The 17,736-nt window shown below is 37.4% G+C and overlaps 1 protein-coding gene across 2 annotated transcripts in view; it reads left to right on the top strand.

The window, feature by feature from the left end:
- Positions 1-17,202, top strand: part of RAI2 (retinoic acid induced 2) — a 28,659-nt gene extending 11,457 nt beyond the window's left edge. For both annotated transcript variants that reach the window (XM_072416677.1, XM_072416683.1), the window contains exon 2: positions 14,702-17,202. In XM_072416677.1, the coding sequence (XP_072272778.1) occupies positions 14,812-16,488 (1,677 nt within the window). In that variant the 5' untranslated portion in view covers positions 14,702-14,811 and the 3' untranslated portion in view covers positions 16,489-17,202. The remainder of the gene's footprint in view (positions 1-14,701) is intronic.
- Positions 17,203-17,736: the final 534 nt, after the last annotated feature.

The following is a 17,736-nucleotide window of genomic DNA, read 5'->3' as shown; positions in this document are numbered from 1 at the left end:
CATGAGTGATCATGAGTGACTTTCAACAATAAATGTGTACTGTAGTCTTCTTCATGGAAAAATAAGACATCCCCTGAAAATAAGACACAGGGCATATTTTGGCATTGTAGTGTAGTGTAGTGATTTATATTGTTTCAAGTGGACCTTTTGCATATGCAATAGACCTGGTAATGGGTAGAATCAAATAGTTATACTTATCAATTTTTATGAACAATTCTTTCCCAAATTAGGGGATCATCAGGCATTCCCACCGAGTATGAGAGTCATGAAGCCTATATCAATAGGACCCCTCCAACATTGGGCTGATTTCTCAGGATACCCCATGTGGAGTCTCTTGGGGGTTGAGTATCTTATATGAGGTATCGGCCCATAACAGTGTCAGAATGCTGCAGTTGTTATTGACTTTTAGCACAACGAGGAAACTGCTGGTTACCTAACTAGAAACTAATTACAAAATGTAGCTTTTGTCATTAATCTCTACCCATATGTATGTATATGGGCACCATTTTTTTCTATAAAGGAATCACGCCAACTACATGCACACGAGTGGATTTTCACTACCACAGTACAGTACATGTAATTTTTTTTAAATTACAGATGTGTATGGAAACTTGTACCTTGAGTTGAAAAATATTCAACGTGCTGTTGGTGAATGTTACATACAAAGAATATTTGTGAATGTTTAATTTAAATGTATCCCCCTATAACCCCAAAGGGTGTAAATTCACTTTTGTGTGTACCAAACACCTTTGTAAATCCAGATATTACCATATAAAAGTAGCAATTACATTTTTATTGGACTGTATTCTGTTTAGCAATTCACTTGTCGATCCAGTGAATGCTAAGGGGAACCAGTCCACCCAACTTTGCCTGTAATAATGTATTCCTTGTATGTGAAGTAATGTGCATGATACATCCTCTCCGTCTAGGATTTATGTACAATGGTGAGTGTTTGCAATGTCCACTGACTCAAAATAATCCCAATACAGAGTGGGCACAGAAAATAAAATGATGATATGAGAAAAGATCAACTGATTTCCACATTCACCACAGTCACCAAGTAGCTGGGAGAATATGTGTTAATAGTTTATATTCAGCACCTGAATCAGTACTGTCATTGGAAAATAAAGACATTTTAGGCTTGGAGTTATCTAAATGAGAAAAGAACTGTGTCCTAGCATGAATAAATAGACAAAGCATGTTGTGTAATGCAAACACGGTCCATACACTAAAAAACTATTAAAATATTTCCCCTTTTCATTAATTGTTGTCAGAGGTATCTTAAAGATCCTTGTGTGAGCAGTGCTGCCTCCATCCCTTCATGCAGGTCGATGATAATGCACATTGGGAAATAGAGATTTAATTTTAAGTTCCACAAACTAATCTAGAAGAAGGCTGCAGTTATAATGTAATTTCATTCTGCACCGAGTTTAGGGCTAAAGGACCTTTTTTTCCTTCCTTTTAGCAATATTCATTGTTTATGTTGATAAGCAAGGATTTAGAATATTCCAGAATGAAATAACGTCAGGGATGATTTAAATGCTTTGTTTTCTGGAAGACGTTTACAAAAAGATAATGTCTAGCATATCATTAGATATTATTAGCTGTATGGGAATACATCTTTAAATGTCAAGCTCATGTGAAAATTGTCAATTAGCATTTCCCCAAGCACACTCCAGCTGTGTAATGATGTTAAGGTCATGGAGAATATTCCAAAAGTGTGCTTTACCTGGAGGTAATATAGAATGGTATAATGGTGTGCTCAGTGCAGAAAGAAAAAGGCTTTAGTGCAGTTAAAAAATAAAAACTACCCATTGCATTTGCAAAGTGATTTCCTAGTATTTATATATTCAGGGCCATCATTGTTTAAGTGATAAGCAAGTCAAATGCTTTTTATTTTATCCTTTTTAAAAAAAATGTCACTGGTTTTTCTACACAATGTAAAAAAGCAGCACTCTAAATCCACTAACCTGCTCTACATCTTTTGGTGAAATAAATGTGCACTGAATCAATGAATAAAAAAATCAGCTTTGTTTTGGACTGTGTCTTGTCAGGATGCATACATAAAACTGTTTTGGTCTGCTTCTATTACTGCTCACTGAAGAATGATGGACGGGAGTACTGGCTGCACTGCTAGGTTCAGCGTCTGTGTGTATACATGTAGTTGTAGACAACAGAGGAGTCAGTAGATATTTTAATTGCTTTCTTTTAAAGACTGGAAGTCTGCCAACATTCTGCTAGTTTGCTTCTGTATTTTATATATATTGAACACATTTACCATACACATTATTTGCTGCACTATATTTGAGCTGAAGTATTACTGAAAAAATGGCAGATGATTACAAAGTTGTTGGTAGTTTTAGAAGAGCCTTTTATCCACTTGGGGGGTTGTAATCCTCTATATAAACTATATAAAATATAAAATGTGAATGCATTGAAAAATGCTTTTCAAACACATCTGACATGTCAAAGTATACTGATTCTATAATACTGTTTGTTGCAAAGGTTTATATGTGGGTTGTTTAGTGCAGCATGGTGGTGAGGAGGTTAGAATTATTAGGCTTGCAGCAGTTGGGTCTGTGGACATTGTATAGAGGTTGTAGGATCTTCCTGTGTTTGCTCGCCTTATAGCCCCTTACAGCAATATGGAGACTGATTTACTATACTAGGCTGTACTTCAAACTGAACTGACCTGACTCTTTCCTAAGTGTAAAGAAGGCCTGGCAGCTTACATTTATATCTGGATCTCCCTGTTGGTGTTCCCCAAGGGTCAGTCCTTGGACCTCTTCTCTGGGTAGTCTTATGTCCTCCTTCGGTTTACAGCAGTGGTCCCTAACCTTTTGGAGCTCGTGGACCACTAAATCTACGCACTCCGTACCGCGCATGAGCGGGGAGCCGTATGTCACTCAAAGGGGAAGACGACATGATGCCAGAACACGCCCACTCTGCCATCACAAGTCTGAGCCTGCAATGGGAGAGGGGGTGGGTTGTGTCCAGAAACACAACCTGCCTACTGCCCTGAGTCTGCGATGCAAATGGGGGACATGGTCCGAGGCTCTGGCCCGTGCGCTGTCAGACGACAGTCAGAGGCCCCTACCTGTCCCCAGAGACCATCAAACTCCTTGTACACAATTTTATCATATCTCATCTGGACTACTGTAACCTCCTCCTCTCTGGTTTTCCACTAACCCGACTCTCTCCTCTACAATCTATTATGAATGCTGCAGCCAGACTCATCCATCCCTGCCACCGCTCCTCTTCTGCTCCATCTCTTTGTAGTTCTCTTCATTGGCTTCCATTTCACCTTAGAATCAAATTCAAGCTCTTGTGCCTTTCTGACCTGATAGAAAAATATTCTTCTAGCCGCACTCTTGGCTCCTCCAATGACTCACTAATGACTTTCATAACCACATTACATGTACAACTCCAAGACTTTTCTACAGCTGCCCCGAAAATGGAGTAGTCTTTGTCATCCTATTCAGCTTGTTCCTACTTTTCGCCTTTTTAAAAGAGCACTCAAATCCCATCTTTACAAACTTGCCTACCTGTCTTCTTTTTCTTAAAACCCTAACTACTTCCCACCATTACATATCTCTCATCCTATTGTGTGTTACTTCCTCCACCTCTTAGATTGTAAGCTCTTTGGGACAGGGTCCTCTCCTCCTGTGTCACTGTCTGTATATGTTTGCCATTTGCAACCCCTATTAAATGTACAACGCTGAGTAATATGTTGGCGCAATAAAAATTCTGTTTAATAATAATAATAATAATAATAATATATATATATATATATATATAAATATATATATATATATACACTCACCTCTACCCTATTCCATTTATTCAACTGATTGCCGGAAAATGTAATTTTCATCCACCTTACCAGCTTTTCCTTGATCCTTGTGTCAATTTTTACACAGATATATACATTTTGTTTTTGTTCCTTTTTAATAATTTGTTTTCTTTTGAGAGCCAAAAATTATGCCACCTTAAACTTTATTTTTAATCCATTGTTTAGCAAGAAAAGATAGTCCTGCCCGTGTAGGCTATTTACCTTGGTTGAGTGAGATCCTCTTTTTCTTAGATTTTTTTTTTTTTATAATTGTTTCAGAAAAGGCTAAGGGCTATATTTACAAAACAGAAAATCTGATATTCCCTTAAACATTCACTGGTGGGATTCACATAGACATGGAAGATTCCCACTAGGGAATGTTGGAAGGAATGTCTGATTCCCTATTTTATTAATAAAATTCAAGAACAATGATGTGAAACAAAAACATTTTTCAGTTAGGTTAATTGGCCCTTTAAGCTGTCCACACGGATTAATATAGGACTGTGCAATTTTCAGTTAAAAACTTACAATGAAAAAAAAAACACAGCTTTGCATTGTGTGGTCCTATTTAAATATAAATGGAATATATTGTTTATTTGACAGTTCAGTTAAAGGGGACCATCTTAGGTGTGATTTGGCACCTAACCTGTATACTTGTAAACTCCCATGTATCACCGATTATACAGATATGCTGTGGTTTATAATTCAGGGAAAGGAAAATTGAGAATCCAGGATTTCCCATTGCCCTCCCATGCTCTTAACTGGCCCACATTGGCAGTCAGACTAGTTTGTCCATAAGCATACAGTATATGAGGTAATGTTACCTTCTAGGTCAGTCAGTCAGATTCTAACATTATTATTAGTCAGCAAAGTTCACTGTTCACCTATATAAAGCCTACACTTACTGGTGCCACATGCCTTACAAAGCTTGGTCACATATACATTTGCTTGTATGGTTTATTTACCATGGTTCATTTTGACTGTGTGCTTTATGCATCCATCCATATCCAACATTACCAAAAACTATTATTTTTTTCCTATTTCCTTAAACATAATAAAGCTACATTTAAAATAAAAATGGGATTTGCAACATGTTCATTTGACCTTGATGCAAAGAGCATGGAGCTGGAAGTAGCTGTTCAGTCCCTCCTCAGTCTGTGTCATTTGCAGCTAAATATAGCTCAGTAGAAGAAGATAAATGCTCCAGGGAATAGGCTTTTCATGTCCTACTTTTTATGAATATGTTATCATTTATTAAAGCATTAGGAGTCTGGTTATTAAGAATTTAATCTCGTGCTGATCTTTTGAACTAGGCCTCATAAAATTTCTTTGAAATAGGCTGTAACCGTTCGATGCCTTCTGATTCTACAAAATATAATTTATAAAGGCTAGTGGGTACCTCAGCTTGGTCATTTTAATTAAATTCCAATCAAATGTTATATTCATTACTACAGTATGTAGAGAGAACCTGCTCAGGATTTTAGATTTTTTTCAGGCCTTGCTGTTCTGTACTAATCCACCCTAATCCTTTCTGGTGGTAATCTAATGTTGTTAAAACCCTTTTTTTTGTAAGATTGGGTAGAGCCATTCCCAAGCACACCCATTGCAGGCTTCTTGGTGTCTCTCATTTACAGCTATAAGTACTGAGGTTTCCCATAGCTACCAATCAGATTCAAAGCTGCATGAGAAGTTTGATTCTGGACAGTGATAAAGTAAGAAAAGGGCTATTGAACTCTTCAGGAAGTACACTCCCAGTTACTGCTGTGTAGAGCTCTTTGAAATTCGGTAAAAATGCATTACATTGGATAAAGATAAATATTTAGCTTGAATTTTTTAAACTGTTACAATGTTACAGCATTATCAGGTCCACTGATTGGTTTACCATATTTCTCGTTGAATTATTTTATAATGTTTATACTTCAGATACAATTGCTTTGTTAATACTAAGACCTATTTCTGAGGAACAAATCTTGCTACTTGTGAGAGGTGGATGGTAAGGAAAGTTGGCAAAGACCCTAACCTCCTCTATAGTTCCCTATGGTAAGAAGAGCCCCTTATCTCCTTACAATTGCCCCCAACACAGTTGATTCTGGAAGACATTCCAAGGAATGTGAACAGTCACAGTTCTTTCACAGCTTGCAACCTGTGCCTACCAGCTGCTGGTGAATTTAAGATTTTACTATGGGTCTGCTGGGACCTGCTGTTTAGCATTACATATCAGACAATTCTGCCCAGTTATATATTGATATTGCACTATGCTCCTGTCTGCACTGCAACATATCTGTCATTTTATGAGTTGTGTATCCTATGTAACCTTTTTTCTTCTGTTTGGTATGCTTTTCCACCATCCACCACTGGTGTATTTTGTGTCCCTTTTATATCCCCATACAAGTTCCAGCATGTCTGACTGATCTTTCTCTTGGTTCTGTGGAAGTAAAAGTCCAAACTTGCTTTACACAAACATTCATCCTATATTTGTAGGAGAACCAGTCCTATCATTTCATTAGTTTAGCAGAAAAAGTCTAAGCATATACCCATATGATGATTACTAAACTAAAGGACCATAACAGGTCTAGGGTGAAAGTCTAATTATGTGCAAGCACTAACCATCCAAATATGTGCAAGCAAACATCATGCTTTTTTTTTTTTTTACATTCCCTTGCATGTAATTGTTTCTTTGAAAACTGAATTTTTATCACATTCACTGAGCTTTGGTAAAATTACCTTTCAAAGTGTTTATATACGTAGCAAAACAAAAAGGCTGCACAGTAAATCAACTCCAATGACTTGAAGTATTGAGGTATTTTGTAAATAAAGAATATCAGCTTTTCTATTATTCACAAGGAGTGGATATTTTATTTTTATATAGTACCTTTACACATGGTATTACTCTGGGCATTTATAGTAAACGTTTATTTAATATACATTTCCAGTTATGGCATTTATTTACCATACAATAATGAAGTAGTATAAACATTCTATGTTTTCTACAGACTTCCATGTACCCTTTAGAAACTGGCTTTTGCCATCTTGGGTTCTGTAAACAAACCTTTTGCAGGCCAGACAGCTTTTAGTCTGGCTGGTTTATCTGTCTTGCTAATAAAATCAGATTCCTTTTCAGCTGCATAATTTGCTTGGTCCAGGCAGGAACACTCCTACCTCACATGAACCTGAATTCTGTGCAATCCTTTCTTCCTCTAAGTGCTGCTACAAAGATCAGTGTTTTTTTTCAGCAATTTTGGCATTCATAGGAGTCCTTTTGATAGTCATGCTTTTTATGAAGTACATTTGTGTGGAACATTTTAGTTCTCACACTGAAGTACAAACTCTTTTCTGTATGCAGTCCATCAACAAAATTGATTCCAAAAATCATAGTTATGGTTTTTGTCATATTCTGCTATATGTACTGCCCAAATAGAAATCCCTTATATGCTTTGGGATTAATATTTTATCCATTATTGGGCATCATCAAACATCAACATCTGATGGGACCAGTGTTTATTATACATGATGTTGTTGAGGGGACAGAAGTACATTGGTAGTTCTATCCTATCCCGGAAAACAGAAAGCAGGCACATGATCACTATAAAGCAGGGATATACATACATATTAATCCCGCTTGTTTTTAATCAGATAATGTTTTAATTGTTTAGCATCACAGCATTTGCAATAGGAAACAGGAAACAGAACAAAGGGTAGAGTTCCTAAATGCTATCCATTGCGATGATATCACCTTTCTATCCTGATATAGTAATCCAGTTATTGCTGGTTCCACAAAAATAAAAAGATTGTCAAATTGCTAATATAGAAAAGTTGTAACTTGCAGGTTTAGCCCAAGTGCTAGAATAACTTGTTTATAATAATGGTAGCATGAGAACATATGCACTAAGGTCCCCATAGTTTTTCCACACTTTGAACATATAGGATCAGGCCTGTGTCTGAATCTGTATATCTCTATAAATATCTATATCTCCAAAGCTTGTATGGGGTAACAAAAGTACAATGAATGATGTGAAACTTTGCTAGTCTCAGAGTATTAATAAAAGAGACTTGTTGATTTCCACCCAGCACCTCACTCAACTGGTTGTCTGTCAACAGACTCAAGTCCTCTTCCCACATTGATCTACAAGGAAGTAGACCAGTAGGGTTCACTATGCCAAAATAACTGCATAAATCTTAAAAATAACCCCACTCAGTGAACAGTGCGAAGTAATGAAGATATTAACCCCCAGCCATTAATAGGGCCAGATGGTTCTGTGCTTGGATTCAATTTCTCAATTGCAGGTACACATAAAACCTAGTCTGAGGCACAAATAATTTCTCAGTAAGTTGCTAAAAAGTTTTCTATATCAGCTTTGCCACAAAAAAAGATTGTTTTGGTAAAGCTGGTAAACATATTTTACTTCTGATCTCCCCATTCTGCATGTTAGCATTATTCCAGGGTGGGCTTTATTTGTAGCAGACTGCATAATGTTCTTTATGGTGGTTCAGACTTTCATCATCCAGGAAATGTGGGACGGTTGGTTAGATTCAGGCTTTTCTTTAAAAGAATGACCATGTGTGGTAAACGACACCAGGTTTTGGTTTTGGGCCACATTTTAGAAATCCAAGGTTGCAAATTTAGAGAAACAATGGACCTGATTTATTAAAGCTCTCCAAGGCTGGAGAAGATATATTTTCATTTGTGAAGCCGGGTGATCCAGCAAACCTGGAATGGATCTGGTTCAGAATTAAAACATTTGCTAACAAATAGCAAATGATTTTGAAGAAATTCATTCCAGGTTTGCTGGATCCCCCAGGTTCACGGAAAAAAGTGTATAATCTCCAGCCTTGAAGTGCTTTATTGAATCAGAGATTATTTAAAAAAACAAACAAAACAAAAAGAATTGTCATTTACCCACCAGGACAAAAAAGCTGCTTCTTTGTTGGTTAAAAAGCTACCAAATTTGTATTAAAGGATATTAATCCACAATATGGTCCTTCTCATCCCTCCTAACCAAGGGGACATCCTTGCTATTGTGTTGTAATACCTAGGATCAAATATATTCTATGGGGTTAGACTCCTATGATTTTGCAGGTAGGCCAATAGGACAGAGATTTTTCCAATAAAGCATGTTTCTTCTAGTACCAGATGGCAATGCAGACATCAGGGCTCGACAGGGCTCGTAATGGCAGCTGGGTCCCTGCCTGACAGTGTAGTACTGACAGTGGAACTTGCTGACGTAAAGGCCATGGGGGGCTTCAGGAGCATCCACCATCTGTACCAAAAGTATGCTGCTGTAACTGCAAGGTTCTAAGGGTAACCAAATGGGAAACCAAAACCCAAATGGGAAAAAAACACAAAATATCAAGTGCATATCATTACATTTTTGGGGAAAACCTGACCACACCATGGCTGAAGGAGAGAAGGGTGAATGTCCTTGTGTGATCTAGTTAAAGCCCAGACTTAAATCCCAAATCTGTCAAATGACAGAAAAATTGCAGTCCACCACTGGTCACCATCCAGTTTGCCTAAGCCTGACCAGCTCTCTAAAAAGAGTGTACAGCCCAGATGTGCTAAGTTGGTAGAGAAGTATGACAAAAGATTCAAGGCTGTAATTAAAGCAAAAAGTTGTTCCGTAATGTACTGATACTGGGGATGGGTGCTCCGTTATCTCAACTGATTCTGTTTTTTTTCTGAACTGTTATTTTATAGTTCAGCAAAATTAAATTTTTTTGAAGTAAGTGAACTTTAGCTGCAAGGAATGGCTTTATTTTCTGTATGTAGTATAAGGGAATGAATAAATGAATAATAAATGAATATAAATGAATGCTCACAGCTGTTGTATTGTTAGAACCCTTTAGGTAATGTAAAGCTTTTTGATTTTAATTTGTATCACAAGATAATTCATCATGTGGCAAGCCATAGAGAGTATTTAACAAGTAACATTAAAAGAAATATACTTTAATCCTGGCGTAATGACACATTAATAACTAACGCCTAATTTAGGTCTGACATGTTGACACCATTCATTCCATGAAAGTTTCCATTTTAGATTTTAATAAAAAGTGATCACGCCATTTTTTAGTATAGTAGTTTTTTAGTATAGTATAATGAAAAGTAGTATTTCTTCTTGCATAGCTATTCCATTTAAATAAAATGAGGTCCTTTAAGGACACTGCAGAGTTTAATGCATCGTAGTTTGCAATAATGGTATTGCCATTTTGCTTACTAGTCCTATCCATGTGGTGGTTTTATATAAAAAAATAAATAATATATATATATATATATATATATATATATATATATATATATAACATAGTTTAGGTTTCACTATTGTCTTAAAATTATTGCAGTAAACAGAAATCTAATTGGTAAGTATGCTGAACTGAGGAGAAATTTTTTTTTATTGCAGTTCCTTTTAGTAGTCTTGGGTAGGAAAGGTAACCGTTGCTTGACATACAGAATATTGTTATTATTAGTAGAGTTATGAAAATATCAAAGTGTAAAATCTTATTTAAAAAAAAATTAAACAACATTGAGGTAGGGGGACATTAGATTGTGAGTACCTTTTGAGGGACAGCTAGTGACATGACTATGCGCCTTGTACAATGTTGTGTAATATGTTGGTGCCATATAAATACTGTGTAATAATATTATTAATAATACAGTATTTCAAACTGTATTTGGCTTTCTATTTTTAGTTGCAAGGTGAGTGCATAATGTTTTAAAACTACAAATTAAGAGAATATTAATGGATTGTCAAATAAAACTAAACGGTGTACCTCGCCTCTACTGTACTCTAATGTACATAGTTAGTACCAACCTCCCAGTTTAGTTTACACTGCAGTGTGCCTGCTGTCCACTATTGCAGTTTTGCATTAGCCTAATTGACCTCCCATAATACATGATTGAAAACTTTAACCGATATGGAATATTTTAGAGTTCTCCTATAATGAATTCTTTGCACATAATATGTTTTTAAAAATGTTATAAACATTTTTTTCCCAAGCAGAACAATATAAAACATAATACACATTCAAGCCTAGAAATGAGTAAGATGGTTAGTAGATCAACAATGGCTACCACAGATTATATTACATGGATATCCAAAGGTTGTAATGAAAAAGTCCATAATCCCATCAGGTAGTCGTGGTGTAATCTTGATATTTTGGAGATCCTATTAATAAGATATCCATAGGGGGGACCTAATTATCACAAATGATGCATTTGATGGACCTTATCATCTTCTTCAGACTTAGAAAACATCCTACATCCTATCCTATATACATAACTACAAAGAAATATTCTAAGAATATATTTAATAATACCGGCATATATGCCAAAACTACACATACATTATCTAAGCACAATTTATGACATACAAACAAATGTGACCTGGAAAATGTTATTCAGATGCAAAACATTGTCAGGTTGTGTGTACAAAAAATGTCAATCCTTCAGTTTTCTTTGGCTGCTGGGCATGGGGGTTTCTAAAAAATGTGTTTTAGCTATAACATTCATTGGGTTGTTCATTGATGAAGGACATAAAATACAGCTGGGGATATAAACTGTTAGTTTTGTAGTATGTAAAGCTTCCTGTATTTTACCCCCTAAAGTAGAATTTAACTTTGCTGGTGCCCAGGGTTTTGGCCCAATGTGTCAGGATGCATAGGATAATAGTATATTATGGCTGATTTACCTGCATCCCCTGTGCTGTGATAGTAGCAGTGTTCCATGTTGCTCCATCGCTACCGCTGTCTACTTTGCCCAGTCTTTTACCCAGTTCTGACTCTTTGCCCATTTTTGACCATATTGACCTAACTCTCACACATTCACAAATAAGCTTTTTCATCCCAGCACTTAATCACAGCTGACAGGTTTGGAGGGAATTCATAGTCTCTTCTGTCTAAAAAAAAATTTTTGCAGCTGCTTTAGGTCTGCTTTAGCACTTAACTGTTCATTTTTCTCTTTTTATTTTTTTATTTTTTTTGCTATGACCTACAAATAGTTAATCCTGCCAGTAACCTCCACTTCATGCAGCTTTTTAGGATAGTGTGGCCACAATGTTGCACTGCTCCTAAAATCTAAGAGTTGCCACTCCCATGTAGGCCGTATCCGCCCACACATGGAACCCATGTAATAGAACATGAAACAGGGAATAATAGCCAAAAAAGTCCATTTGTATAATGTTGGTTGTGGGGATTTCAGTGAGGATTTAGAGATGAATGATTGGTGATATCCAGAGTTCACTTAAGTAGGTATGTAAAGTTGTGGGAAGGCCCAGACTTCATTAGTTTTGTAAATTATTTTTCAGTCTAAGAATCTTTTTCACAAGTAGAAAAAAATAATTGTTGTTCTTGTCATAAATGCATTTTCCTTTTGTCTCCCTTTGTGAGCTGAATGAGAATCCTTCCTTCTTTAGGAGTCACACCACTATGTTCTCTTTAGTAGCTTTCCTCAATCAGTCACATTAGATTGTGCTAAATGTACTTTTCACTGCTGATGAACTATTTCAGTTTTATAATAAAACTAGCTATGACACATACGGCTTTTCTGCAAGCTTCCCATTTCAGGAATGTGACAGCATGTCTCGTTTTTAGTAAATTTGATGACATGCTAAATAGGCATTTACTTAAGGTCAGCACATCTCAAAATAATCTATACCTAAAGGTCAATAGCAAGCTTGAAGTTTTCATTTTTATCATTAAAATATGTTTAGAAGATTGGGATCAGACAGGACACATGCCATGGCATAATGCAGATGACTCCACTGATTTGCTATATGTGTCAGGTTTAACATGACAGTTTCCTCAGTCGTCTGCATTACATTTGCTTAATGAGAGATTCTCACATATAACCTGCATGATGTGATGCTTGATGAAGTTCTTGGCATCTTTGCTTCACTAAGCTTCCAGCGTACAAAAGAGGTGAGGAGTTCTTCAATGTTTACCAGTGTGATGCCAAACCCAGGAACAAAAATGTAATACTACCAGACCTCAGATGTAATGGTTACATTAGGTTTTTACAGGCTCTGTTACCAAAACTGGAAGTGCAGCATTGTCACCCAAGGACAGGAAACAAGTTAGGACTACAGAATTCCTTCCTTCACCTCCATTACAAAGAGGACAATCTGTATGGAGCTCCCTCACTTTTTTTGTGGTTAGGTTTTCTACAGCAAGTCTTTGGATTTGGATGTCGGGTTTCTCTTGTAACACTACTAAGCCTATAGTGGGCAGATCCTCCTCTTCTTTAGATATGACTATGTCTCTGTAACTGCAGATAAAGAAGCACATTCTATTGGGTGGGTGAATGTTGTTTCGATATTTTCACATAATGTATTGTATATATGTGTTTTACTATTTGTATAGAAGGTTTTAAAAAGAAATATTACATTTAAGTTGCAGAGACAGCTACCATTCAGACTTTGTATTTAAAGGGCTGCATTGAGGCTGTTTACCAGGCAGGGCAGGGGGGGAATGTCTCTCCTCTGACATGGTCTAAATGGGACCTGTCCCCCCTGCATCACCAGTGTCAGTGCTCTGCGGTGAGTTGATAAACCAATTGTCAGCCCCATCAAAGTGCAAAGGAGTTCTCTGAAGAATAGCTACATATTCAGTCACAGGGAGGCAGAAAAAACTAAATGCACATAACATATGTGTTTAATACCATAAATGTCTGGAGACTAGGTACACATTTCATGGTTAGGAATTAAAGAATAGCATTTTATTTTTTGGAATAAAGCGGCTACAATTTGGTTTGCTGTAGCCAAACTGGTAGTTACATGATATCTTACACTTATATTTGCATCATTGTATTACCTGAATCAGTGAGATTGCTTAGTATTTATCTGTTGGATCGGATCAGTATGAATCTGATACGAATATATGTCCTATAAAATATTTTAGATTTTTTTCTTTTTATCTGCCTGGCTTTGAATATGTTTTTATTCACATATAAGTTCATTAATATGTTTTTTTAATTAGTATTAAACTGTTAAAAGGGACAGTAAGCAGAAATAAATATAGCATGAATGTAGAGAAAATTTCATTTTACATGTTATTTGAAAAGAACTTAGATCAAATCACTGGGCCTAAATAGTTAGAGCTCTCCAAGGCTGGAGAGAAAACACTTTCATCAGTGAAGCTGGGTGATCCACTCCAGGTTTTTGGATCACCCTGTTTCACTAATAAAAGTGTATCCTCTCCAACCTTGGAGCGCTTTATTAAATATAAGTCAGGCCCATTGGATCAGTACGACAGCCAAACAACTAGCAGTTTTAGAAATAGATGGGTATTTTATTTGGGTTTATTAATACTTCTTACTGGAAGCTGTTTTGGTCCAGTTGCATTTATTATTACTGTTAACATGCAGTAACACAAATATGATTAGCAGTATCAGTTACACTTTTCAAGAAACATACAGGAGCTGCTATTTGTTACCTTTTAGCCTTAGTACTTTCTGATCCACAAAAAATATGCAGATAAGCTCTGATGTATTGCATACTTGTCCTGGGTCAGTAAACAAAATGCTTAAAGCAACCCATGCGCTAACATTTTCAGCAGGAGGTTAGTACTGACAGCCCACATGTCTGTGGACATTCCTAACCCATGAATAATAAACTAATTCCTTTAAGCACAGTGAACCAAAACTGGCTTAAATTTGCTGCTTTGGAAATATTAAGTGGTTTTTAATTTATGTAGGTTGTTCCCATCAGTAGCTCCTGGGATGGATGCTTTTGCTTCTTGCTAGATCCCTTTATTAAGTAGTTTCGTAGTAACTCCCTGTGGATGTCTGCAGTAGTGGAAGGGTTTTTTAGCATCCTCCTGCCATGATGAGAATTAATATAAACCATATCTGTAATCTGACTTTTGTTTTTTTTTTTCCAGGTGTTAAGATGCATTTGTATGTGTGCTTCTGCACAGGTTTACCGGCCAGTACATTCAACCAGGTCATGTAAAAGCAAGCAACGTGTGGGCTGAAATCTGTTGCTGGAAAAATGGAAGAACTTTATAAGGAAACGCCTGAACTACAGGTTGACTTAAATAGCACTCCATCCTCTATCCCAAACAAACTTGAGAATGGGGTTGCTCAACTTATTACTGCAGAAGCTTGGAATATTAACCCATCTGGTCTGATGAAAAAAGCTCTTTCTCCTCTGGTAACTGTTCCAGCAGCCCCTGTCCTCAGCCCCTCTTCCGAGTCACAGAGTGGAGTTGCACTTAAAGTGGCCGCAACTGTGCTTCAGCCCATATGTCTTGGAGAAAGCCCTGTTGTACTTCCAATACACTGGCAAGTTGCGGGTAGTACACCACCTCAGGTAGGCACCAGCAACAGCAGCCCACCATATGTTATCACCACACAAGGTCCTGTCCCACTGCCTGTGCTTTTGGAACAGCATGTTTTTCAGCATTTGAACTCTCCTCTGGTATTGCCACAAGGATCACCTTGTCCTGGCACTACAATTCAGAACCATCTTTTCCCTGCAACTGCTGCTACAGTTGGTCAACCTCAAATTCTTGATGAGAAGACTTCAAGCCCTGTACAAGAAACTGTTTTGCCACCTGTTTTTCAAACACCAGGCTTTTCAGCTGTGCTGCAAGATTTCTTTCCATCACCAACCAATCTAGGCACTGCTTCACCCTGTCATATATCTTCAGATTATTCCTCTACCAATGTCCACACTGTTCCACCACAAGCTTTCAGCTCACCGTTATCACCATTAGTCCCCCCTGCCACTCTCCTGGTACCCTATCCAGTTATTGTCCCTTTGCCAGTGCCAATACCTTTACCTATTCCGATTCCAATACCAGTGCCACAGACCGAATGTACAGAAAATGCAGACAAAACAACTGTAGAAATCCCAAAAAGCTGCAAAAGCACACAGACCACAATGGAAAAAGAAGACATCAAACCATTTGAATCCACAGGAAAGGCAGAACTTGCACAATTTCATCGGCACTCTGTCATCAAAATAAATAATGAAAATGAAGCACTGGATCTTTCATTAAAAACTGAAACACTGGTCAATAATAATGATGTGAGTAATATGAATAACCAGGTTGTGGTGGAGGAAGAGGGTGTTCTAGACCTGTCACTTCCAGTGTACAAAAAATGTGTTAATACAAGTTCTCAAAATGGAATGTCTGTGTCTCATGGGCAAATCGGTGACTCTTCAAGCCCTACTGTTGGTAAGAACTTTCCTACCCCTACAACACTGAATCCAACTCTTGTGCATCATGAGCTTTCTCAGAAGGACACCCGAGTCATCTGCACTAATTCTAGTGAACTTTTAAGACAGAAATGGTCTTCTGAACAAAGCAACAGAGGAAGCTATGAGCCCAAACCATCCAATAACATAGAGCTTGTGAGTAGCTCCCAAACAGCAAAAGTTATTGTTTCTGTAAAAGATGCCGTACCTGCCATATTCTGTGGCAAAATCAAAGGGCTTTCTGGCGTGTCTACCAAAAACTTTTCATTTAAGAGAGATTTACCACAAGACTCTACAGTACAGGGCTACGATATGAAGACTCAGGCAGAAGTAAAGGAGAATGCTGATGCGTTAAGGAAACCAGTAAAAAACAGAAATGTTAAATTAAAGAAAGTAAATTCACAAGAAATACACATACTGCCAATCAAAAAGCAAAGACTAGCTGCATTTTTTCCAAGGAAATAAGATCTGCCCTATTGGAGAAGATAAAAGCAATTAAAAGTTGTCCATTTGATGGGTTTGACTGGAAGGTGGTGTAGATCCGCTGACTCTGCTGTAATCTACGGCACTACACAGGATACCATGAGTTCTAGGCAGTTCAGTTTTCTGGGTTCTGACAATTCCCCATGGGGCAAATATGAAGAGACCCAGGAACGGCTCTGAGTGAGGCTGTAGAAGACAGGAGCAGGGTTACTGTGGCACAAAGGAATGTAAACCAGTCTTACCTCAACCAACTCTACCTTTTTGTAGTGTAAAGATTACTACAAAACAACTTGGAATTATGGTTGTAGAATGGAAGCATTTGGAATACAAAGGACATCTATCTTTTTTTTTAATCTGTGGCATAGCTGTTTGTAAAGGTGCCACAAGTGGGACAACACTCTATTAATGGGGATCCTTTTGCCTTTAAAATATCTTTGTAATTTATTATATGTGAGATGAAAAATAATGGGTAACCATTAAAATGTAAATATTCGGTAAATTGGGACATTTTGTCACTTGCATTGACAAAGGCCATAAAACAATGTATTTTTAAGGAGATCACACATTTTATGCAGCTTTTACTAGAGTCTTGGACTGGCCAGAACGGTTTTACTGCCAAGATTTCCTTTCATGCCGTATTTAATTATTATAGCAAGATTGCAAATTTAAAATAAATGCTGGTATGTGTCAATGTTACCTGTGTCTGTTATACATGTTATTTTGCACAAAACAACTGGTCACATGTTTATTCGGAAAGTGTGTGTGAGACGAAATGCTTTATATCAGAGGTCGGTAAACTTCATCCTTTAGGTCAGATCCGGCCTAATGCTGGCCGGCAACCCGCAGCTCCGGAGCCGCGGGTTGCCGGCTGGGATTGGGCCAGAACAAACTACCAGAACCAGAGCCGCCAGAGCCTCTTCTTGATGTTGCTGTCTGATGTGGCAGTGGTAAATAGGGAACATTCCCTCTCCTCCTTATGCATTGCGGAGGAGAGGGAATTCCCTTCAGAGGGTGTTCCTGGTGGGGGACAGGACTCAGAGTCCGGCCTAGTGTGCTCCTGCCCACCCCAGAAACGGCCTAGTTGCCAAAAAAGTTTGATGACCCCTGCTCTATTTATATATGCCCTATTTCTTTGAAATAGTGAGTCCAGAAGTAGTGTGAGGTTATGAAATGTATAGACTACAATTTCCTGTACTATGTCATTCATTCAGCTGATGAAAATGTATTTTC

Source organism: Pyxicephalus adspersus, chromosome 1 (assembly GCF_032062135.1).
Source record: "Pyxicephalus adspersus chromosome 1, UCB_Pads_2.0, whole genome shotgun sequence".
In the NCBI taxonomy this organism is placed as follows: Eukaryota; Metazoa; Chordata; class Amphibia; order Anura; family Pyxicephalidae; genus Pyxicephalus; species Pyxicephalus adspersus.
This window is presented reverse-complemented; position numbering and strand designations above follow the sequence as displayed.